This window comes from Crotalus tigris, unplaced genomic scaffold (assembly GCF_016545835.1).
Source record: "Crotalus tigris isolate CLP2741 ecotype Arizona unplaced genomic scaffold, ASM1654583v1 scf7180000024339.11422700, whole genome shotgun sequence".
Classification (NCBI taxonomy): domain Eukaryota; kingdom Metazoa; phylum Chordata; class Lepidosauria; order Squamata; family Viperidae; genus Crotalus; species Crotalus tigris.
The window spans coordinates 1,866,338-1,890,543 of NW_024100509.1; the positions used below are offsets into that span (position 1 = coordinate 1,866,338).

General features: G+C 34.9%; 1 protein-coding gene across 4 annotated transcripts in view; it reads left to right on the plus strand.

Moving 5' to 3' along the window:
* RALGAPA2 (Ral GTPase activating protein catalytic subunit alpha 2) overlaps positions 1-24,206 on the plus strand; it is a 171,550-nt gene that overhangs the window by 71,144 nt on the left and 76,200 nt on the right. For all 4 annotated transcript variants that reach the window (XM_039326149.1, XM_039326148.1, XM_039326150.1 and 1 more), the window contains 8 exons: positions 10,195-10,323; positions 11,982-12,107; positions 14,080-14,138; positions 14,576-14,684; positions 15,598-15,708; positions 18,048-18,116; positions 18,424-18,561; positions 19,592-19,775. In XM_039326149.1, the coding sequence (XP_039182083.1) occupies positions 10,195-10,323; positions 11,982-12,107; positions 14,080-14,138; positions 14,576-14,684; positions 15,598-15,708; positions 18,048-18,116; positions 18,424-18,561; positions 19,592-19,775 (925 nt within the window). The remainder of the gene's footprint in view (positions 1-10,194; positions 10,324-11,981; positions 12,108-14,079; positions 14,139-14,575; positions 14,685-15,597; positions 15,709-18,047; positions 18,117-18,423; positions 18,562-19,591; positions 19,776-24,206) is intronic.

Sequence of the window (24,206 nt, forward strand, 5' to 3'; positions counted from 1 at the left end):
TAAATTACTCTTTTGCATTCATATAAATGGCTTGCATTCATTGACTTCATGAATATTTATTTTCATATTAGTAAAAATAGATGTATCAAAAGTATCTTCACTTGATATTTGGGTAACGTATATTTACTAGTTTAGGTTCTACCCTATGAACTAGCTATTCTATGGCAGCAGTCATAGGTAGCTGAGATTAAAAGATACTGCTGTATATCTATACTGATATGTGTGAGACTAATGCCATCTTCTGAAAATCAACTTTTGAGGCTTCTACAAACAAACTTAAAAGTCACAGCAGCAAAAGTTACAACTACTATCTACATCTCTCAACCTCTAGTCCAACTTCATAGTCACTGCACAGCACTAGTTCCTTACAACTTCTCATGTTCTTTTTTTTTTGCCATACAAAAACATGAAACTTTTGATATAATCATGAGTTTCATTTGATTACAGCTCTTTGTTGAACTGATTCCTTCATAGGAAAATACTCTTAGCTATTTTTTTTTCTGCAATGGGTCCTCCAAGGTCCTGACCAGGAGTACAATTCAGTGGGACCAGTTTGGTTTGTGTAAAAGAGTTGTTAAATGTTTTTCTGTACACTAAGCAGTGGAAGACAGCATTCTGCATCATTCTTGTCCCTAAACAGGAACTAATTTTGTCCATGTGCTTTATAAAGCATAGGGCACGGGTGTCAAACTCACCATGTCACATGACATGTTGCGACGTATCGCGACTCTTTTTGTATTGCCGGCAATGGGGTAGGCACAGCTTCGGTATGATGAAACCGGCCCATGGGCTGGCAGTTTGACACCCCTGGCATAAGGCAACTTTCCGCTTGGCCTTCCAAGATATGTGGTGAGAAGAGCAGAGGGGCAGTAACACAGTCCTGGTGAAGTATCAGAGACCAAGCATGAGACAAGGTGCTGTTACCACTACCTGGAAAATCCAAGTGAGAGCAGGTAGACCCCGTTAATGTGGTAGGGCATCTGAACACACAGGTTTTGCTGATTTTGCTAACTGTGAAGTATAAAATGTGTTACCATTTTGCTATAGGAAGAAGCTTGAAATGAAATCATTGTATGGTTGCAAAGGAATACACTGGGAATTCAGTGTCATTGACTTGAAATAAAATGTTCACGTTCATTCTTCTTGACTTCATGTTAATGTGATTCATAAAGTAGTCATATGTTATAAATTCATAGTTGGTTTTACTTGTTGTTGTGCTTTAGGGATTTTCTGGGTACTGATGTTTGAGAATGATTAGTTTTTCATTGTGTCTTGTACTTTTCTATTCCCTTAGTTTATTCTAGCAATATCTCCCAGTTAAAAGAGCAACATCATGCAACAGTTGCATCATTTAATTTCTTTTTTGTGCACACTCTACTCTAGATGCAAAAGTTAATTAAAATTAGAGACCCTGTTTTATAAAAAAACATTCCTGGATTGAATATTATTTTATTCTTACGCTCAGAGAGGAAAATAATGTAGCTGACAAAGTCCAAAAATACTTGCAACAATGTAACAATTTTATATAAACCTCTTAATTATTTGTCTTTCCATTAGAAATAGTAGCATGCAATTAATGAGGGTTTGGATGTGGAGTTTGCCATTTTGATGTTTTATACAGAAAGCTTAATTTAAATACTAAACTGGAATGCAGAGAAAACCTAATTGCTCAGAACAATTAAGAGGATATGCAGGGAAGTTTCTAAACTTGTAGTGCAAACACTTATAAACTAGTCTGTTAGTGCTATATAACTGTTCTTAATAAACCTTTCACTAGTCTTTTTAAAATATTTGAATTGGGTTTACCTGAGTATTTTACCAAAATAATTCATTAAATGTTGATGTTGCTTAGCTGCCTTCCACACATAGCTTATGATTTAAATATCTCTTTTTATTTTAAAAGGAAAAAGATGATAAGCTCTTCAGTACCTCAAACCTGCTCTACATAATTAAAGGCAGGAATTAATCTGTCATATGTTAACTTCTTTCTGGTTAGGAACAACTCAGAATCTTTCTGAAGACATATGGCAGGCTATCAGATTACATGTATAAATGTCAATTGTCAACAATGAATATAAGAAAAGGGTATTTTGTAACCTTTAAGTAAATTTGAAAGAGGTGAAAGAAGATATTTAAATATGCAATATAATTTTATTTTTGGGTGCTTTGAAAATGAAAATTTATCAACATAAATTATGATATTTAATCATGAGCAGAACTCTCCTTCCTGTTCTGATTCTACATCATTTTGAATAGCAATGGTTTTCAGTGCTTTTTTTTTTTCTGTAACAGCACTGACACTAAATTATATTCTGCAATTATGTAAACAATGGAAGTACTTCCAGAACCAACCTCTCATTTGAAATTTTCATTTTGGTAATTGTAGAATGATTTGGAACTATAATAATCCAAAATCATTTTGCATGTTTATAGATCAGCTATGAAAGCTGTAAAGGATGTGTGTGGCAGGATTAGTTATAAACCTATTTCTGTTGCTTTTTGTTCTGTGCTTTTCTTATTGGTTGTGATTTTACTCTTTCTGTGTACTTAGTATTCAATTAAAATGATTGATTTGCTAGGCTGCAGACTGCTGAATGCTATTTACATTTACAGAACTGTACTTTGAAGGAAGGAAACAACCTGGTATGTTTGAACTACCTTATTTATTTATGTATTTGTAAGCTTGCTGACATTACACAGAAGTTCTTATGTTGCAATTTCCTTGGAGAAGAATTCTCTTCTTAAATTGCCAGTTTTCTGCATTGCTCCATTAAAGGGAAGATTTGAAACATTTGGCAGCAACAGCTTGTCAAAAATATTTGGTTACCTTGAATTCATCCTAGCTAGGCAAAGTGTGAAAAAACTACATAAATCTAAGCCGTCAGGGACTATCTTTGAAAAGGTTTCAGTGAAGGATGACATGTGGGTGGTATTTGCTTTTGACCCTTAAAAATTATTAGCACAAACCTTTGGGTAATTAGTTGTAAAAAAAATTACTACATTAGCAATTTGCTTAAATCTGGCTCACCAGTATAACAAAGTCATATTTGCAGGTATTTTATCAAGGTTAATCCAAATAGGATTAATTGAAAACTCACCAAAATATGAGTACTGATAAAGAATTACTGATTTGCCATACACCTCAGAAGCAATATGTATTAGATTCAGCCTACAACCTTGAGAATAAAGATTCACTAAGTTAACATGGGAATGCAAATATAGTTTTATAAAATTCTAAAAAAAATCTGAAAGCCAGTAATATGGTTCATGATACTTAAGAGTATGGTACTAAAAAATTATTGTACATCTTGTTCTCAGCAGTGTATTCAGTCTTTGAGTAGGCTAGAAATTCAGTTGACACAAGACATATAGTGCTTGCATATCAGAAAAGTATTGGCAAAATCAAAGAAGGCCAGTTGGTAGGTATTAATGACTGTAGCCTTCCTGCCTCAGGTCCTTTGGATATATTGGAACTGGAGAAAACTTTTTTTTAAAAAAAGGTTGATTATACTATATTGTCTGTATAAATATTTGTCAACCATTAATATTACATATTAAAATTAAATGTATAGATACTTCTTTTCCAATAAGACCAGTTAAATTCACTATGACTAACTTCTACTTGGAGAGCTAGTTTTTCATAGTGGCTAAGGCATCAGGGTAGAAATTGGGAGATTGTCAATTCTAGTCTCACCTTAGATATAAAACCAGCTGGGTGACTTTGGGCCAGTCACTTTCTCTCAGCTGTAAGAAGGAGGCAGTGGCAAGCCATTTCTGAAAAGAAGCCAAGAATGCTTCAAGAGACAATTTTTCAGGCAATCTCTGAGAATTGAATATGATTGTACTGAAAGGGGGGGGGTCTAATTAGGTATTTAACAAACCATGCTGGAAATATTTAGCTGCATCTGATTTTCAATTTTTTTTGTGATTTCATTTTACCCAGTTTGATTATTGTAAGAATGTTTGTCTCATATTGTTTTGTTGATTTTGGCAGGTACATTAATGTGTAATCAGACATAAGACTTGGAATATGTAGAGTTGCATCCCTCTGCCCCCCCCAAAAAAAAATAATAGAAAAAAGACATTTTCTTACAGGATTTATTATCTATTGCAATTTTCCCATGTTTCCTTGAATTGTTTTTTTCTATTTGGCATCATACTGCTGTGGCAAAAATAGCAAAACTACAGTTATAGTTTTACTTTTCTCTAACTTTTAACTTTGATGACAGAGCATAGTTTGCTTTGGCTCATCCAGCCTTATGCTTCTAGAGATGAAATCCAACACAACTGGCATCATATTGGAGAAAGTTGTTCAAGAAAGTATTGGCAATTATGATGTAAAAAACAAAATTAAAGATATTTTTGAACTGAAAGGTAACAAGATGGTAAATATAAGCAATATAAATATAAAGCAGTACATAAAAGGGACCTATATTTGTAGCTGGGATTTTTTTTTTCATTTTAAGTTAGTAAATGTTGCAGATAGTTTGGAAAGAATTTAGACAAGCCTATTGTCATTGAAAATTATACTGTATTTATCATAGAAGAAAAATTAAGGTACTTTCCAGTAGATGAATCCAAGGTTCTAATTTGCAGTATAAGAGGCAAGATTGGACAGGGCTATTAAGTTGGTATAGACAGCTATTTTTCAAGTTTGTTGAAAGGTAGTTGTTCTATCTAAGACACAGTAGTCAGGTTGAAACAAAGGTATTCAGAAGGTCAGTTACTCACACAATGTGAGTAGGCAGCCAAGGTTCATTTATGTAATCCATCTTTATTGAGGTTATCCCCTTCATAGAAGAGATTGAGCTGTAGAATTTGTTTTCAAACGCAGAACAACAAAATCTGTTGGACAGTCAACAGACTATTTATGTGGCTAGAACTAGTAGCATAGTAACATCAGAGATTTGTAGCATGGCATAATATCCAATGATTAGGAGTCCCAGTTCACAGAAGCTTTATAGAAGTACTTACATAGTTTCTACTCTTACCCATTTCTACTCTTATTTCTGGCTAGATCTACATCCACAAGAACCTGTGTATGTTTAAGCTAACATTAGTTCACCTAGCCATTTTTTGTACTGCTTCCTATATCCTCTGGATTTGGTCAGTAATTTAGTTAATCATTTAGTCCCAGAGGAATATTTCTCTGTATCCTAGAGGGAGCAGGTCTAAGGGAATCTTCTACAAGGAGTAATCAAGCTTTCAAGCAGTAATGTCCTACTCCCTCTAAACAGCTATAGATCTGTGTGAGATCAGTAAGAATGGCACTGATTTCAATATTTTATCTTTGTGGAAGTTGTATCAGGGATATGTCCTATTGAGTTTAGTGGGACTTATTTTTAAGTTTATTTCTTTCAGCTTTTTAATATATAAGGTAATATAAAAGCTTCCAGGCATATACAATGGTGTTTAAAAATTGTTGATCCACATGTCCTAAAACTGCATAAAGAACCCAATTAAATGAGTTAAAAACATGTCTCTGTGTGTATAAAAATTCAAAAGGGCTTACAATTCTTTTAAGCAACACTGTATTTTTCCTTCGTCATCATTCACTTTTTAAAAGCAGTACTTCTGTTTTATCAGATGCAAATGCAAGAGAGGTGTGGGCCCTGATGATAATCTTATAATTTGGACCCACTCTTCACATATATTTCTCTGTGCATAATAGTAACAGAAAGTCCAAAATAAAAACTTGGATTGTGGTGCTAGAAAAAAAATATTGAGAACAACTTGGACTACTAGATGAACAAATAATTCAATATTAGATTAAATAAAAGATGCGTTTTCACTGAAAACATGAATATTGGAGTTAGCTTAAGTATTTTGGACATACAATGTGAAAACAAGAGTCATTGAAGTTGATCCTAACGTTGTAAATATTAACGCCAATTGAAAAAGTTTGACAGAAGATGAAGTGGTTAAAAACTATTACTGATGAAACAAACATGAGCTTACAAGAACCCAAACAGTTACTCACAGATGAAATTAGATAATTGATGCTTATTTGGTCATGAAGAATCAGAAGTAACTGAACAAATGAGTAACAAATATATTTAAGATCCTGTGATACCTTATGACTTAACTGATTTGTATATTTGCAATAGTGGCGAATATCTGTAGCTCAGGTGTAGGATGAGGGTGAAGGTTCATTCTCCGGGGGTTGGTTTCTGAATGTTTCATTAGCAGGCTAGGTAACATCTTCAGCAGAATTTAGGGGATGTCAATGTTCTTCTGTTTATAAGGGCTTCAGGTGTGGGTCTGTCAAGTGAGGGTCTGTGATGGGTTGGGTGTGAGTCATCAGTGAGTCTTGTGATGGGGAGGTTACATCAGGTCAGGGTCATTGGGAGGTGAATTGGTGGGAGGGATTCTTGCTTGGGTTGGTTGAGGGTCGGTGCTATCTCTAGTTGGCTGTGCAGTTGATTTGTAGGTTGATTGTAGGTCAATGTGTCTGTTGATGGAATTGCTTGTTGGAGTGCCAGGCTTTGATGAACTCACAAGCATGGCGGGTGGTAGCGTGGCCAATGATTTTTGTGTTGCTCCAATTGAACTGGTGCTATTTGGTGTTGGTGTGAGTAGAGGTTAAAGATTTGGGATCGTGGCGTTTGACTGCTAGCCAGTGTTCGTGGATCCTGATTTTTAATTGATGTGATGTTTGTCCCATGTAGAATTGGTTGCAATGATTACAGTTGATTTTGTAGATTACATTGTTTCTTTCATCCTTCTATATCTTGTCTTGGTTTGGATAATTCCTGGTGGAGTGTGGCTATGGATTTGTGGGCTATTGCTATTTAACCTAGGGGTTGAAGAACTCTGGCTGTCATTTCTGACACCCCATTTATATATGGTAGGGTTAGTTTTTGAGTGATGGTTGGCTGTATAGTGTGTTGTGGTTTGGATGTTGTGTGTTGGGATATGAAGTTTTTGGGATAGCCATTACGGAGAATGATGTTAAGCAGCTGTTTCTTTTCTATTTTTCTTAGTGTTGTGGTGCTACAGTGTGCCCTGGCCCTTCTGAAGAGGGTCTGGATACAGCTTCTTTTGTGTACAGTGGGGTGGTTGCTTGCAAAGCTGAGGATCTGGTCTGTGTGCGTGGGTTTGCAGTAGACTCAGGTTTCCAGGTCTCCATTGTCTAGTCTCCTTATACTGATGTCAAGGAATGGGAGTCTGTTGTCTGTTTCCTCTTCACGTGTGAATTTAATTTTTAGGGAATATGTTATTGAGTAAGTGGTATGTTTCTTCAATTTGGGAGTGCTTAATGATAATGAAGGTGTCATCAACATAGCGTGTCCAGAATTTTGGCTGGATGGTGGGTAGAGCTATGGATTCAAGTCGTTGCATGACTGCTTCTGCTATTGGGCCTGATATGGGTGATCCCATTGAGGTGCCTTGTACTTGCTTGTAGATTTTCCCATTGAACTTGAAGTATGTGTTGAGGCATAGATCCAAGAGTTTCATGATGGTTTCTGTGGACATGGAGTATTCTGTAGTGGCATCATCTTTGTGGGTATGGTGTTTAGTGAGTAGGTGGTATATGTTTAGCCAGATTGATGTCAATTGAGATGTGATTTATATATATCAGTGATTTGTATATATCAGCGATAGTGTGCTTCCACTACATTGATACGGAATATCATGTTCATGATTTTGGTGTTTGGTTCTTCAGTTTAATCTCAAAGAAGAGATTTTGAGGAGATTGCTTCAGGCAGAAGTAAGTTTCACAAGTGGGTATATCTTTTTTCTTAAATTTCATATAATCAGTTCTATTATCATATTTAGTGCAATTAAGAAATATTGCAATTCAAAAAAGTCAGTATATTGAACCATAGAAATATGGTTTACAAAGATTTATTATGATTTATTTTTAGAATAATGTATACTTCTTTATGCTACCAGTGAATGATTTTAAACATACACAACCTAAATGATAACTGATTTCAGCTATAGAAGCAACCTGCTGCAATGTGCCATGAGTGTGTTTGTTCAAGTTCCATTTATTTAATTAAGATTTGCATAGGAGAACTTTACAGTGTCTTGTGTCCTTTGTTTCAAAGATCCCAAAGGGCCCAAACCCAATCACCTCTCACTTTAGAAGCAAAGTGAAGTTTTAGTCTATTCATGCAATGTGGCTTTAGCCTCTTCTTGAAAAATACTCTGGAATCTTTTTATAGGCACATGGCTCTAATGAAAAAAGCCAGCAAGATTAACAATTAGAATTTATTAATCTTTTAAAATGCTGTACTCTGCCTTTCATGCCAAGATTCATGAGTCATTTTATTGTAACATATGTCAACAGAGATGTAGCCCCATCTGCTGCTATAGAGCTGGTTCAGACACTAGGCACATAGCACAATGCTTACCTCTCAATAATTACAGGTGTGCTGTGAGAAAACGCAATGCATTAATCAGTCCAGTAATTATGGAAAAGGTGGATCTTTTGTTCTGCCTTCAGAACAGGAGTTTACCAGCCACTTCATGACTCCAGTCTCCATCTGCTCATTCTTTTAGAATGTTTGCATTGACTGATACTGCCTTTAAATTGTAACATGGGAAGTGATTAAAACCAGTTTGAACATTAACTGAACAGGGAAATGCTGTGTGTTGTGATACTAACATTTATTTACCTTTTAGTCAATATTTGAGAAAAATCTGTTTCGTGTTTATTATCAGTGCATAAAACTGTAAAGTTTTGGTCATATGGAGTATAACAGTTTTGATTTAATATTTCCTAAATATCAGTCTTGTAAGGAGGAAAAAAAACACAAAACTGTAGGGCTTTTACAAATCCATAGTGGAAGTATAGAAGAAGAATAGAATTTAAATCAAACAAAAAAATCTTTTAATTTTTTTGTTTGATTTAAATTATTTTCATGTGAAGGTTTAAATATGAGGTTCGCCTCTTGTCTATTATATTTTCTATCTTTTTCTCTAATAAGTTGTTTTGTTTTACCTATAGGGTTAGAAGAAGTAGCAATCTTTTTCCATTTGAAGAACTTGCCTTGAGAATGGTTACAGCATAAACGCAGAAAAGAAGTGGGAAAAAAATCTTGTACAGCCAGATTATTAGATTATTTCTAACAGCCACTCTTGTTGAGACAGGATCTGATCAGCTTTCTAGCAACAAATCCAAAGAATTAAAATTTAATCCAACAGACCAAGACATGGTATTCTGATTATGGCAAAAGCAGCAGAGCTGGAAAAGTTATATACATTTCTGCACTTCCTTTTGACATAACGCATGTCACAAGTCATTTATATATTTATACATTTGTGACAGAAGCTGGAAGACAGATTCTTCAAAACCTGAAATAAGTCTTTCAGGTTTTAGACATAGGAGGAGAGCTGTTTTGGTCCATGATGGCAAAAAAGAGGAATAACATCACGTTACTATTTGTATTGTTTATCTGGCAAAAAAGTTTATTTACTGCTGTAACTTTGTAGACATGGATTGGGGGGCGGGTCTGCTACTATGGATTTCTTGCCTATGGATTTCCTTTACTAGCCTGAGATAGAAGAACATAAGAAAAATAATGTCAATCAGGGTTGTTTCCTCTCCATGTTAGTGACTTTCTTGCACCTCTGAACATTACTGAAATCTTGATAAACATAAGTACCTGTGTGTTGAGGTTTATATGGATGATATTTCCTCAGGCAATATGTTATTTTCAAAGGAGAATATATGTGCGCACATGCATGTGTGTACCAATAAAGGAGAATATTTGTAGCTCAGAGTTGAAATGAGGGGTCCTTGGTGCTCTCTGAGCTTGGTTGTTTTCTTGAAGATGTTTCGTTACCCATACCAGGTAACATCTTCAGTGTTAGTCTGATGATGTTACCTAGTTTGGGTGATGAAACATCTGCAACAAAACTGCGAAGCTCAGAGAGCACCAATGACCCCCTCATGCATGTGTGTATTTTAAAATTCACATATAAATATTGAAAGAATCATTCTTAATATTGAAATATATTTACTCAAATTTAAATTTTCATTCCAGAATGAAGATAACCTCAGCTCCCCATCCCTACCTGCACTCTGCACAAAACAGCCTGTTGTATAAAGCTAGGTTTCTTGCAGTGCATTTGTCCTCATCAACCGGAGCATCTTTCTCCTATGATCTATTGCAGGATACTGATTTTAAGGACAAATGAAAAACTCTTAACTTATTCACATATTTCATTTTTTCCTCTTTTCAGGATGTTTTGAACACTATTATCAAACACTGCTCCCCATTCTTTTTCTTCTTGGGCTTACCTGGCTTTACACTGCTAATAAGAGACTTCATAACAGCGGCAACTAGGGTTCTGAGTACAAATATGTTGGAAGTAAGTATGTTAGTGTTCAGTGTATGATGGTTAACAATGTGCAGATTTCACTACTCTTAATTAGTACTAACTCATTAGTGCAGTGTGGCATTGGAGGAGAATGATTTATGGGGTTTTTTTTTTTCAAATAACTTGCCAAGCATCTCAAATTTCAAGGTAGGAGTATATTTTTCATTAGGATATCTTTCTGATTGGCAGTATAAACTAATATCTTGTTGATGACTTCTCATTGTCAGTTACATAGCCAAGCCAGAACTCATGCTGTTGAAGTATGATATTTTTATTATATAATATTAAATTGAATTTTTGAATGCTAGGAAATGCAGTCGTATTGAAAATAAATGAAAATTCACTTGATTGAGATCTGAACATTTTTCTCATTTTTCATTGATTCATATTTCAGTTTCTGATCTGGTCAGAAATTAATCACTTGTGCATTGAGAAAGAGATACATTTTCAAAAATAGAATGAGGGGAATTTATGCAGTCCATCTAATATTTTCAGGCATAATCTTTTGTAGTTGCAGAAGAAGGTCTGGAAATGCTAAGTCATTTTGATAAAAAAATGCCATTTAAAAGAAAAACAAATACCTTTTTTGTTCTGTATCTGGCTTCCCATGCAGTTTAGTCAAACATATAAGAAATTCAAAAATTGCTCAATTGAAAGTTATTTTGTGGTGACAATTTTTTTCTTCCCTCACATTACATTTGTTCCCTGAATTGTTTTTCTGGGTAATCAACACCTTATCAGAACAGCATGAACTATATAGCAAAGGTGTGCACTGGACTCCTAGTACAGGAAGTCCACAACTTACAACTGTTCATTTAACGATGGTTCAAAGTTATCACAATTTGGAAAAAATGGCTTATGATCCATCCAAAGTTATATCTGTCATACAACCCCCACAATCACATGACCGCAATTTGGCAACTTGGCAACTAGCTTATATTTATGACAATTGTAGCATCTTGTGCTCATGTAATTGAATTTTGCAACCTTGCTAGCTAGCTTCCTGCAAGCAAAGACAATTGGGAAATCAGATTCACTTAACGGCCACTTTAAAAAAGGTCATAAAATCAGATCCAGTTTACAAGATGACTCACACTTATTTATGGAGGAACAACTCTGTGTCCTGAGCAGGTGTCCTCAATAATCTAAGATTGAATATTCGAAAATGTAATTAGGGATTTGGTTAATTACTGAAGTCTTCTTTAATACAAACCAATTTTCATTAGAGAAGCATAACATTGATGAATGAATGAAATGGAATCAAACTGTACATGGAAATTGTAGGTTCTTCCCTCTATGCTATATTGACTATTGAAAATGTTCAAGGGAAGGAATTCTTCTTTTTGTGGACTTTGGAAGCTCTTCTAGCTATATTATCAGATTGTTGCCATTTTGATATAAGAAACACATCAAAGCTTTACTATTAAAGTTCTTCCTATATTCCCTACTACCACCCTGTAAGGGTGGTTTGGGCTGAGAGTGACTGGCCCAAAGTCACCCAGCTGACTTTAATGCCTAAGGCAGTAGTAGACCTCACAGTCTCCATGTTTCTAACCTGTGGCCTTAACCACTGGTTTCTGTTTTGATATTACCAGGACCTATTTTTATTAATATAGCAATATAAACATGCATTTATTTGTTTGTTATAGGCTCCTCGCTTAGAAGCAAATACTATTCTTGGATCTCTGATTTGCTTTCCTAACCTTTACCAAGACATTTCATTGCTATCATCTGTTCCTGAAGCAGAAATCACAACAGAAACTGCAGATGTCAAAGTAATTTTTTTTCTTTGTGAGCTGATCTATATGATAACAGGCAGTCAGACTGCCTTCCTGAAATTGGTGTTGCATGTAATATATACTGTGTGTTAGGGTGCTATGCAAATCTAATTTGTGCTGTTCTCTTACTTTTAAATGATATAGAAAAGACCATTTTTTAAAATTTATTTATGCTGAGATACAGAAAAGAGATTCAGATCTTAATGCACATATGATCAACAGTTCAACAGAAACCCAGAACCAGAGTAGTCATGTCTTCAAGGATATTTTAGGATATTTTAGAGATGGAAAAGATGGAGCAAAGGAGAACCAAAATGATTAAGTCATTGAAGCAACTCCCCTATTAGGAAATACCAAAGAATTTAAAGCTTTTTTGGAATGAAAGCAAGGTAAAAAATACACCTCTAAGATAATATATAGAAAGAGATATTGAATCATGAATAGTATGGAAAAAGTTAAAGAAAAATGGTTTTGTGTGTATGTATTTTTTATCCTTCAGTATTTAGTTTTATCCACGGAAACTAGTTGAACAAAATTATAGGACAAATAAAATAAAATATTTCTCAGTATAATATATAGTTAAGGCTTAACATTAACCTCAGGCTTAGCATTAATCACTGACTTTGGGATATTCCTGCCATATCAGGTATTATACAATATTTCTGTCAGGTTTGACAGGGATCTGTAAGAAAAGTTTGTAATTCTTAAATCCTTTTTGGATAATTTAATTGCTTTAATTATGAATATATATTTATATATGTGTGTGTGTGTATGCATTTGTTTAGTACTCACTTCAGCAGTACATATACAGTCCCATTTTCTGTCTTCACATAGACAATTTGTGTGTAGAAAGACCTGTACATAAAGAGGAAATCAACTGGCTGTTGCTTTCCTGAACCAGAAAGATGGGAGAACACAGCAACAGTGGAACAGCCATAAGGAAGGATATGGAAGCCTATGGTTCAGACTAAATATCTTACACATTATTGCCATAGCGTCACAGTCCAAACAAGTTTTCTTAAATCAGGTTAAAGTTAAAACTAGTGTGAGTATAGTTATATACTCAAAGAATACTTCCAAAGCTTTAATGAGGTAGTTGCTCTGCCTCATCCACATGTTGTCTTGCCTCTACACAGCCTTTTTGTTTCGGAGGGGATAGTTTTTTGTGATACAGACAAGTTTAATAATAAAACAGATGTTTCATTAATATTTCCACATGTTCCTTTAAATGTTTTACACAGCATTCAAAGTACAGCTTCCAGCATAACTTTATTGTGAACAGTACTGCTGAATTCTATCTTAGAAAATAAGATGATGAATGTATACACTAATGCCTTGTTTGCCTGCTGGTGTGTGCTATTTTCCTATGGTAGCTCTTGTTGAAATTACTTAAACCATCATCTCAAAATTTTAAGTTTATCCATTGGCTCAGAAAAGTGGAAGAACTTTAAAAGAGCTGTACAATGTATTTATTTGATAGTATCTGCCTGGAAGTTCTACTTTTTCCTCATTATTTAGGGAAATGGTATTTTAAAAAAATTGTATTAAGTCATTTATAACAGGTATAATGAATTTCTTATGGATAACACTTATGTGTCCCTGAATTTTAAAAAAATACTTTTAAATAATTAAGCAGTTTACATTTTTGCAGAGAAAGGATAGTCTCGGTGAGCTCAGATGTGCTATTTGAGGGTCAATGTTGCCATCTCGCCACAAAAACAAATGTTAATGTGTTTTAAATAGACTTATATTTTCCATTTTGCCATTATTTATTAAGTAGCATTTTTCCAAATTCATGTGGAATACTGTTGTTCATTTGTTGATTTACGAAATGCCCAAAGAGTTAATTAACTTTATTTATTTTGTCTTCTCTACGTTTTGTTATTTAATTTTATTGAAAAATAAGCAAAAAATCTACAATACATCTGTCAGAAGAAACTTTTTATTCTTGTAATTTTTCTTCTTCTAGTTTTGCCTCATAAATACTCTTTTAAAGAATGCCAAAGAGGAACCAAGTGAAGCTTCAAGGTAAAATCCTGAATGAAACATAAAATATTACAGAATATAATTAAAGAACATATATTAGTGAAAAAAGACATGTCTACCTGTCCAAGATAAAAATTATTTCAGCTCAAAGTAAATTACAAGTACAGCCAGTGGTCCACAGAAGAGGACAAATAATTGTAATTTGATTGCCCTTACATGTAGAATAAGACCCTTCATATTGTAAAGCTAGACTATAAATATAAAAAATGAATACAGCTTAGGCAAAAGACCAAACATTGCTTTTTATGGCAGAAATGTTAGGGTTTACATTTAACACTAAAATAAAAAAATAATTATCCTAAAATAGTGACAATCTGAACTTTATGCATGGTGATTTTTTGTAATTCAGTTACAGACCCTACTAATATAAGAAATATAGAAGACTTTGTGACTTATCAAAGTAAACTTTCTTTTTTAAGGTATTTATCCCTTTGCTGTCTTGGGCTTTGGATATGTGAAGAACTTGTGCACTGTACCAACCATCCTCAAGTAAAAGATGCAATAAATGTTTTTGGTGTGACACTAAAGGTACAAGCATAGCAAATGATTTTAAGTGCATTCAACTGTGTGGGCTGACCACAAACAAAAGTATTCACTTAGAATACTTTGTTAAGTTATTCAGAAGGTTCATTTATTTGGTCTATTATGTTTTTGAAAATATCAGAAACATTTGTCATGTATTAGAGACAGTAAATTATATATTTACAATTTTTTTAGTATGAGTAAGCTTTTAGAGCAACAAGTCTTCTAATGTCTAAACAAAGCTGTTATAATTCAAGCTTTTGTAGAGGGCCCGTTTCATGAAACATATGAAGGACTGCATTGGCATGATGTGCCTGGATCTTATATATAGTCATTACTTGCTGAGTTACAGTATAGCCAAAAGAATTATGTAATTGTATTTTATAACCTGATTTCAGTTTTTCATGTTTGAAATTAAAATTAAAAACAAAGCAAAAAACTTTCTTACCCTCTATGACTGATATTGCTTTTTCTTAGCAAATACATTTAGCATAATATTCTGTTAGGAGGGATGCATAGACCTGAAAACAATTGTTTTGAGAATTGTTAACCCCATCCCCTCTTAAGGGATCTTACGGTATTCTAAGGGAGATAGCATTTAGCAATAGCACTTACATATTGCTTCATAGGGCTTTACAGCTCTCTAAGCAATTTACAGAGTCAAATGGGAAAAGCCATCTGCTGGCCTAAATCATGGTTGGTTGAGATTGTAGCATCATTTACATTTGGATATAGTCACATAATGCACAGAGGCCAATTTAATGTTACTTCCAATGTGTGTGTATATGGAAGATGGGTAGATCCCACTTTTGAGAATTTATGTAATAGAAAGTGAGAAAGAAATTTTTGGAAATACAACAATCCACTTGTGATGGTGTTGGTCCTTTATTTCTTATTCGTTTGTTTTTCATTTTTGCAGTTTTCTAACAAGCAGATTGCACAAGCAGCCTGTGATATCTTTCAGTTATTGACATCTTACTGGGAAAAACTACAGAAATACAACATTTCTCTACCCCAAAAAATTATTGAAGTATGTTTCGTGTCCAAAATAGTTATATATGGAAATTGGTATTTGTTTTTAATGGTTGTTTTTTAAGTGAGACGTAATGCCTTATTTGGAGCAGACACATTTTAATCCTCCTGTGCTAATGGAGATGTTGTGCACTTCAATAGCTGTTTAAAATAATTATAAAATGTTTTTAGAAAACACAAACCACTTCATGTTCTATGTCCCTCTCAACAGATACAGCGCTAGTAATTCTGTAGTGGTGTATTTGGGTCCTCTCTCCCTTTGCTGCCAAAGCCATCTGGATGCAATTTACTACAAAACATATAAACTAATTAGGCTTATTCTTTTTCTAATAACCCACAAAATATGATGCAGGAACCAATATTTTGCTGGTTCCGTTTTTTAAATGTACCTATTTCAGAAGTTGCGATGGAGTTTTTTTCAGTTTCTTTTTATATCAATGTTTAAAACGTAAAGGATTATTGCATTAATTAGTTCTCTACTTGGAACTTCAGCTAGATTTTTATGGTTGATACTGCTGGCCCTTTATAGCTTTTAGTCATTTCTAGAAACAGTTCATTCTCACTTAGTGCAAGTCACATCTACTTATAGATTTTTGAAGTTGCATTTCTGTCTGAGGGTTGTCAATTGTGCTTTTTCATGACAATGAAATTGCATCCAAATCCTTCTTTTCTGCCAAAAGTTAATTTGGTTTTTTTGTCATACCAAGGAAACTTTGCCTCCTTCCCTCTGGGGGACAGTGAATTTAGTTCATTCTAAGGACCAGTGCTGGTATGTTGGATATTGATCATGTTGGGGGACCTATTTCATACTCTGGATTCTCTTCAGATTGTATAAATCTTTGCCTGCTTTTATTAATAAGAAAATGTTGGACAAAATTTATATAAGTCCACCATTTGCAAACATTCCAAGTATATCAAGGCATCAGAAATTAAGTGTCAGGGGAATCTTTACTCATTTCATTAACCACAGATGGCATCTGCTATCTTTAGGACTGCCGTTTCTATTTTAGCTACTCATATGTCCATTCACACAATCATTGTTCGTTATTAACATAGTGTCAGCTATTGCAACATTGATAAAAAGCTTCTGTAGGATGTTCTAGGGCACAGGTCAGCAACCTGCGGCTCCGGAGCCGCATGCGGCTCTTTGAGCCTTCCCCTGTGGCTCCCAGCCTCCTCTGTCTTTGCAGAGAGAGACAGAGACAGAGAGAGGCAATTGTGCTTCCCTGCTTCTCTCTCTCTCTCTCTCTCTGTGTGTGTGTGTTTGTGTGTGTGTGTGTGTGTGTGTGTGTGTGTGTGTGTGTAAAAGAGAGTGCACTCACAGTGTTCTCCGAGGAGCTGAAAAGCTTACTGGGCGAGCTCCTCCCTTTGCTGCGTCTCTGCAGGAAGCAGGAAGCAGGAAGGGCAGGAGAGAGCTAGCTAGCCCAGCTAGGCTGACTCAGGAATTCTGGGAGTTGAAGTCCATGAGTCATAAAAGAGACGAGGTTGCTTACCCCTAAGCTTGTTGGACAACAGCTTGAAGCTTGCCAGGTGAGCAGCAGATAGGAGGGGGGGGGGAGAAAGAGAGAGAGAGGGAGGGAGAGAGAGAGAGAGAGAGGAAAGAGAGAGAGAGAAGAAAGAGAGCGGGGGAAGAGGAGTGGCAGACCAAGGGCAGATAGAGAGGGAGGGAGAGAGACAGAGAGAGAGAGAGACCCTTTTGACATCTAAAATGAAGATAACAGTGCATATATCCTTTTTTTACCTGTGTGTGTATATATGTGTGTGTGTGTGTATGTATGTGTGTGTGTGTGTGTGTGTGTGTGTGTGTGTGTGTGTATATATATATATATATATATACATACATACATATACATATACACACACATACATACACACACACAAACACACACACACAAACACACACACACCTATCATAAAGGTAAAAAAGGATATATGCAGTGTTATCTTCATTTTAGATATCAAAAGGGTTTTGCGGCTCCCAGTGTTTTGTTTTTGGTGGGAAACGGGTCCAAGTGGCTCTTTAAGTGTTTTGGGTTGCCTACCCCTGTTCTAGGGCATTAAGCTGCTGATTGCTTAGATTCATCTTTACAAGTTCAAGAGATTTAGCTGACTGCAAATCTCTGAAGGAAAAGAAAATCGCATTGGTAAAAAATTTTCTTATTCTATTAGAAACTTTGCTAATTGTTTTAGGCAATAGAGTTGAAGAAAAAAGGTAATGGGTAAATAATTACAAAATAATTATTCATATACTATTGATATTTTTGAGCTGTCCCATGCTTTGATTGATTGGGGAAGTAAACATTTCTATAAATGTATTTTAAAATTGCTTTGTCACAGGTCCTTGTTGCCACTATTGCCTTTCTCTTACCAAGTGCAGAATACTCCTCTGTGGAAAGTGATAAAAAGGTGTGTAATGATTAGATGCTTTCATTTTGTCTCAATATTGCATAGTTAATATGAAGAGCTGATGTCTAAATTAGGCAATTTGGCTTGTTTGATTGATAATTGCTGTTTTGTGGGAAGAGAGCAAATTTCAGCTTTAGAGTTCAAATAGATGACCAGGAACGACTTTACTGCTGATAAGTGGTATTTGTTCATAGATTTTTCAGTTCATATTAGACATCATATATTACCTGGTAAATTTCATTTTGTTAGGTCAGGTTTTCCAACTTTCTAAGAGTGGAACTAATTTTTGGACATTTTTCTGTTTTAGTTTATAGTTTCATTGTTACTTTGTTTATTGGATTGGTGCATGACATTGCCAGCGAAGATATTGTTGGAACCTGTATTTACTTCCAGTTTTGAAAATCATTATTCTTCTAATACTCCATTGCTCAATTATATTTATAGGGTAAGCATGAATGATCATACCTAAATATTTCACTTCCTAATACCTATGAATAAGAATAGCAGCATACTTGAATCAAAACAAAATTACAAAAAAGTCATAGTTTTGATGAACTACACCAGGCTTTGTGTACAGCTCTTTGAGATTCTGCCCACACTCTTACACCAGTTTTGTCATTAACACATGTGCTATGGACACTATTAATTCTTTTTTGATTGCTGTTATATTAGATACATTTTCAAATGTATCGTTGTCCCATTTATTTTCTATATTCTTTGTTGTTGTTGTTAATTGCGAAGTCGTGTCCGACCCATCGCGACCCCATGGACAATGTTCCTCCAGGTCTTCCTGTCCTCTATCATCTTCTGGAGTCCATTTAAGTTCACACCTACTGCTTCAGTGACTCCATCCAGCCATCTCATTCTCTGTAGTCCCCTTCTTCTATTGCCCTCAATCTTTCCCAGCATTAGGCCCTTTTCCAGTGAGTCCTTCCTTCTCATTAGGTGGCCAAAGTATTTGAGTTTCAACTTCAGGATCTGGCCTTCTAAAGAGCAGTCGGGGTTGATCTCCTCTAGGACTGACCAGTTTGAATGCCTTGCAGTCCAAGGGACTCGCAGGAGTCTTCTATATTCTTAGTGTACTTTAAATGTGAAATAGAACAGGTTTTCAGTATCATTTCAGTACCCTATTTGAGATAGTGGCTATTTCTTTATATCTATATCTTCCATTTTAAAAAATATTGTTTTAGGAATTACTCAAATATTTTTAATTTCATGTTTAATTTAGTAGTATTCATAACACTTAGAAGCTCAAGTTAGAGCAGTGTTTCCCAAACTTGACAATTTTAAGGCATGTGGACTTCAACTCCCAGAATTCCACAGCCAGCAATGCTGGCTGTGGAATTCTGGGAGTTGAAGTCCACATGCCTTAAAATTGTCAAGTTTGGGAAACACTGAGTTAGAGTGATTTAACATCCCCAAAGTGCTTTTGTGGTATTTCATTATATATATATATATATTTTGTTTTATTGCAGATCCTGAACTGTTGTGTTTATGGTTCAAACCTGTACACACAGCAAAGCCATTATCTTTTAAGTCTTGCGGACCTCTCCAGTGAGTTCTATGATCCCTTTATGCCCCTAGGAAACGTTAGGAATTCTGAAGTAATTCCGGTTCAGTCTTCTGCAGACCTGAATAATTTGCTCACTGTTGCTGAAGGTAAGAAATAATTTGAAAAATGTCTGTGGAGATTTTCAGTCATCCAAGTCATAGTTATCCCAAAGGTCCTTTTTCACGAGGCAACTTGACTTTCAAATTATTTATCCCAAAGAAGCTTCTTGGATGAGAAGTGAAACGTCCTCAAAGAAAAACAAGAAAGTCCAGTTGCCTCATGAAAAAGCTCCTTTGAGATAAATAATTTGAAAGGGAATAGCACCTTTCACTTTTCATGGAAAAGTAAATGGAAAAGAAAAATACACGTTTTACAAGAACTGAACCCTAATAAATGTAAGCATTATGTTTAAGATATGATAAATCTTTGGCAGCATGTTGGAGCATGTACTGATGCAAGTTGCTTCCACTTGACTTCTTTCTCTTCTGTTAACTACAATTTCTTGCTCACATTTCAACTCTTCCTTGAGGGCCAGAGAGTTCATGCAGTACTTTTCCAAGGAGCTACAACAAGGCAAGGGGGAAGCTTCCTTTTCAATAAATATTACTTTTGGAACAGTTTTTGTACTTAGAATAAAATCCTGTACTGACGTATGCAAACAAGGGACATCTAAGCATTCTTACATTATAACATTTGGCAAGAAACTTTTATAGAGGGCTTCTCCAATAATAATCTAGGACCCAGTAATTTTACTTGTGAAGCTGAGCTTCAAGGTTTATAATAACCAAGAAGAAAACTCAAGAATAATATTTCATAGTGACATTTGGTCTTTCCTCCAGGGACATTTGTACTTGACTAGAAAACTGCAGATGGTTCTTAGTATGGTGTCAAAGGTCTGTTTAAAATAATCAAAATATTATAGGATCATCAAATCTCACTAGGTTTTGGCATTCTTTGTTCAGAAGGCCAGTGTGGTGTATTGGTTTAGTCAGGGGTTCTCAACCTTGGCAACTTTAAGACTTGTGGACTTCAACTCCCAGAATTCCTCAGCCAGCAAAGCTGGCTGAGGAATTCTGGGAATTGAAGTCTACAAGTCTTAAAGTTGCCAAGGTTGAGAACCCCTGGTTTAGATCGAACTTAAATCCCTCCCTCACTGTAGAGCTCATTAAGTGACCTTTGCCAAGTCACTCACTCTCAGCCCAACCTAATTGGGGATAATCTGAGGGGGGAGGAGATTGCCATGCATACCATCTTGAGCTCCCAGAGTAGAAAGTATAGTAGAAAAAATGTATGAATAAGTAATGAAGGTTTAAGATGAGAGCACCATGAGGTTTGTCAATCTTGTGAGATTTAAGTAATAAGTGTGTCTATGTGTGTGTGCTTCACTTTTATTTATTTATACCGGGAAGACACATGTATCATCCTATACACAACTGCTGCACTGCTAACCAATTTCTAGCTTATGCAGTGATTTTCAGCTATTTTTGATGATAATAATATCTGCATAAAAAGAAAAAAATGGAAATAACGGGCTTCTCACATCTCTGTAAATTTGAAGATTTTTTTTTCTTTGTAACCAATGAAATTAAAACTGTTATCTGAAACAAATAACTGAAGTAATTTGGTTATTATTCTTATACAAATAAAATACATTCAGTATTTCAATAGATAATCTTAATTATCATGTATAAAAGATGCCATTACTTTGACAATTCACAGTACAGTTCATATATATTTCTCCTTATAAATATAAAGTACATATTCAATTTTTGCTACCTCATAAAGTTCATTTCTTTTTAATGTTCTTTTGTATCAATGTATTTCTTTTTTAAAATAATCAGATCTGTCAACTTTCCCTTCCCACAAATGCAGCTGAAATTGGTGCATTTTTTTTTCCTTCTCAACTTTTAAAGTAAGCAATTGATAACCGGTATCTTAACTGTTTGCTTACTGATCAATGTAGAGAGCCTGCAGTTAAAGAAGCAGCAGGAAGAGATGAATAGTTGATAGAGTAACATTTCTATCTGAATTAATAAGCTCTTACTATGTGAAGCCCTTGTGCTATTTTATTTCTGATTTTAAAGGGAAGGTCTAGAAATTATTACAGAGCAAATGGTTCACAAAACAGGAGTTTTTTTTATTTTAAAAGCAATTGTGCATTTTGATGCATTTGGATATATAACTTTTTATGTTTGCATGTTTGAGTATATGCCCCTTATACACATGTACATATAATGCTTATATGAAAAGGGATATATAGGATGACATATTAAGGAATTAATCTGAATTTGGAATGCTTCTATATAAATGTTTATTGAAAAGTGATTCAGAAAAGTCAAAGACTATATGATTATATGGGTGCAGAATTTAAACAGGACAGTTGGTATGCAATAAAGGGAATATTGGTGGAAGGTAGATACTAAATTTACTGTGAATATTATAGTTAGGAAAAACTGGCGTGAGAATTCATTAGTTGGTATATTATCCAGTGTTGATCGCCAAAGTGTATAATATATATTCAAAACACTGTTGGAAATATAAGAATCAAGTTTGATCATTATTTCCTATCTGGTGGCAATGTATAAAGCTCAACAGCTTTAGAAAATAGTTCATCATAAGTTTAAACAAATTGTAAATACTTACATGGTTTATTGCCAATTCTTCTTCTTCTTAAGTATAAATCAAACCTTAGATTCCTAGAGAGTATGGAAACTTGGCTTTATAGAGGATAAATATTGCTAGATACTTTATGCTTTTCATTGAAAATTACATTCAATCCTGACATTAGAAGATTGGCAGATTAAGTTTTATGCATCAACATCAGGTATAACTTTATATCTTAAAAGTAAGTCTGATACCAAATTTAATAGGGAATCCTAATATATAATTTTGCACATAGCCTAGTGCAGGTCCAGCATAAGTTTTTAGAACATTATTTTTTTTTCTGACAGACCATAAAGCTAAGGATGGACTTCTTCAATTTTTTGTTATTTCAACTACTTATTCTTATAACTTTGGCTGTTTTTGTCAAACTCTGATCTGCTTCTACCAGTATTACTTCTTAAAATGCCAAACAGTTCTATGATTATCTTTATATGTATCCCAGTGACTTGTAAGACCAACAGTGGATTCTTTCTTTCTTTCTTTCTTTCTTTCTTTCTTTCTTTCTTTCTTTCTTTCTTTCTTTCTTTCTTTCTTTCTTCTTCTTCCTTCCTTCCTTCCTTCCTTCCTTCCTTCCTTCCTTCCTTCCTTCCTTCCTTCCTTCTTTTTCTTTCTTTCCCCAACTCAAGTATACTGTAGGTGACTCCAAAAGGTTCACAACATTAAGAATCACAATCTAAACATAAACAACTACCCACTCACCCCCATGACAGCAGCAATATAATCAAATTTACCATTTGATTGGCTCCATCTCCATTCTTTTTTTCTTATGGAACTATTTTAGAGAATATTAAAAGGAAAAAAACCAATATTTTGTATTTTGCAACATTTTAATATATTCTCTTTTCCCTCATATTTTTATTCTTTTTTTACTGTTTCTAACTGTTCGTGTATCTTTAAATAAATGTAAACAATATTTTTAAAAAATGTTTATGTGCATTCAGCTTTGCCTACAGGAAGCAAAGCATTTGGCTGTTTCTTACTTGGAACAAAAAGATGGGAGGCAGTAGGGTAACTGTCCAATGGGATGATGCAGTAGACCAGGGGTCCTCAACCTCCCAGGCTATGACTCATTACAGGTCCATAGCCTGTTCGAAACTGGGCTGCCGGAGAGATTGGCAAGCACACGTGCATGAAGCTCCACTCACGCTAGCAGAGGGCAAATGGAGCTTTGCACACGAGTGCAAGTGCCCTCCGCTCATGTGAATGGAGCTTCGTGTTTGAGTGTAAGTATCTGCCTCTCACACAATTGAAGCTTTGCGCACGAGCACAAGTACCCTCTGCTCGTACATGAGCTCAAGCACCCTCCACTTGTGCACGAGCGCAAGCACCCTCTACTTGCATGCAAAGCTACATTTGCACGAGTACAAGGCTCACATAAGTGGAGCTGTACTTGCATGTGCACCTGCCACTGACATGTTTCTGTGCTGGGCCAGGCCTCCAATCTGGAAAGATTGGGGACCGCTGCAGTAGACTTCAATCTGGACCACACACCTTGTATATTGTTGCCAAAATTTCACAGCATCATAGATAGAAGCAAATTAAACAGTTATTGCAGATTATTTGAAATAATTTGAAATAATAATCTGTTCCTGATCTTTTGCTCTCTTATGTAGATTTATGAAAAACTGTCTCCTAATATTTCTTCAGTCTTAATTTATGGTTAAATAATGTGGTACCTTCACCTCCAAGTACCTTTATACTTGGAGCCAACCTGTCTCTAGTTTCAAATCCACAATTAGAATATCTTTAGCTACTGTTCTTAAAATTATATTATTAGTTAATTTCTTGTCAGACTGTATAGCTTGTACCTTTCTCATTTTAGAAGCTTATAAAAATTGAAAATGTACCTTGTCCTAAGTTACAAAATTGGGAAA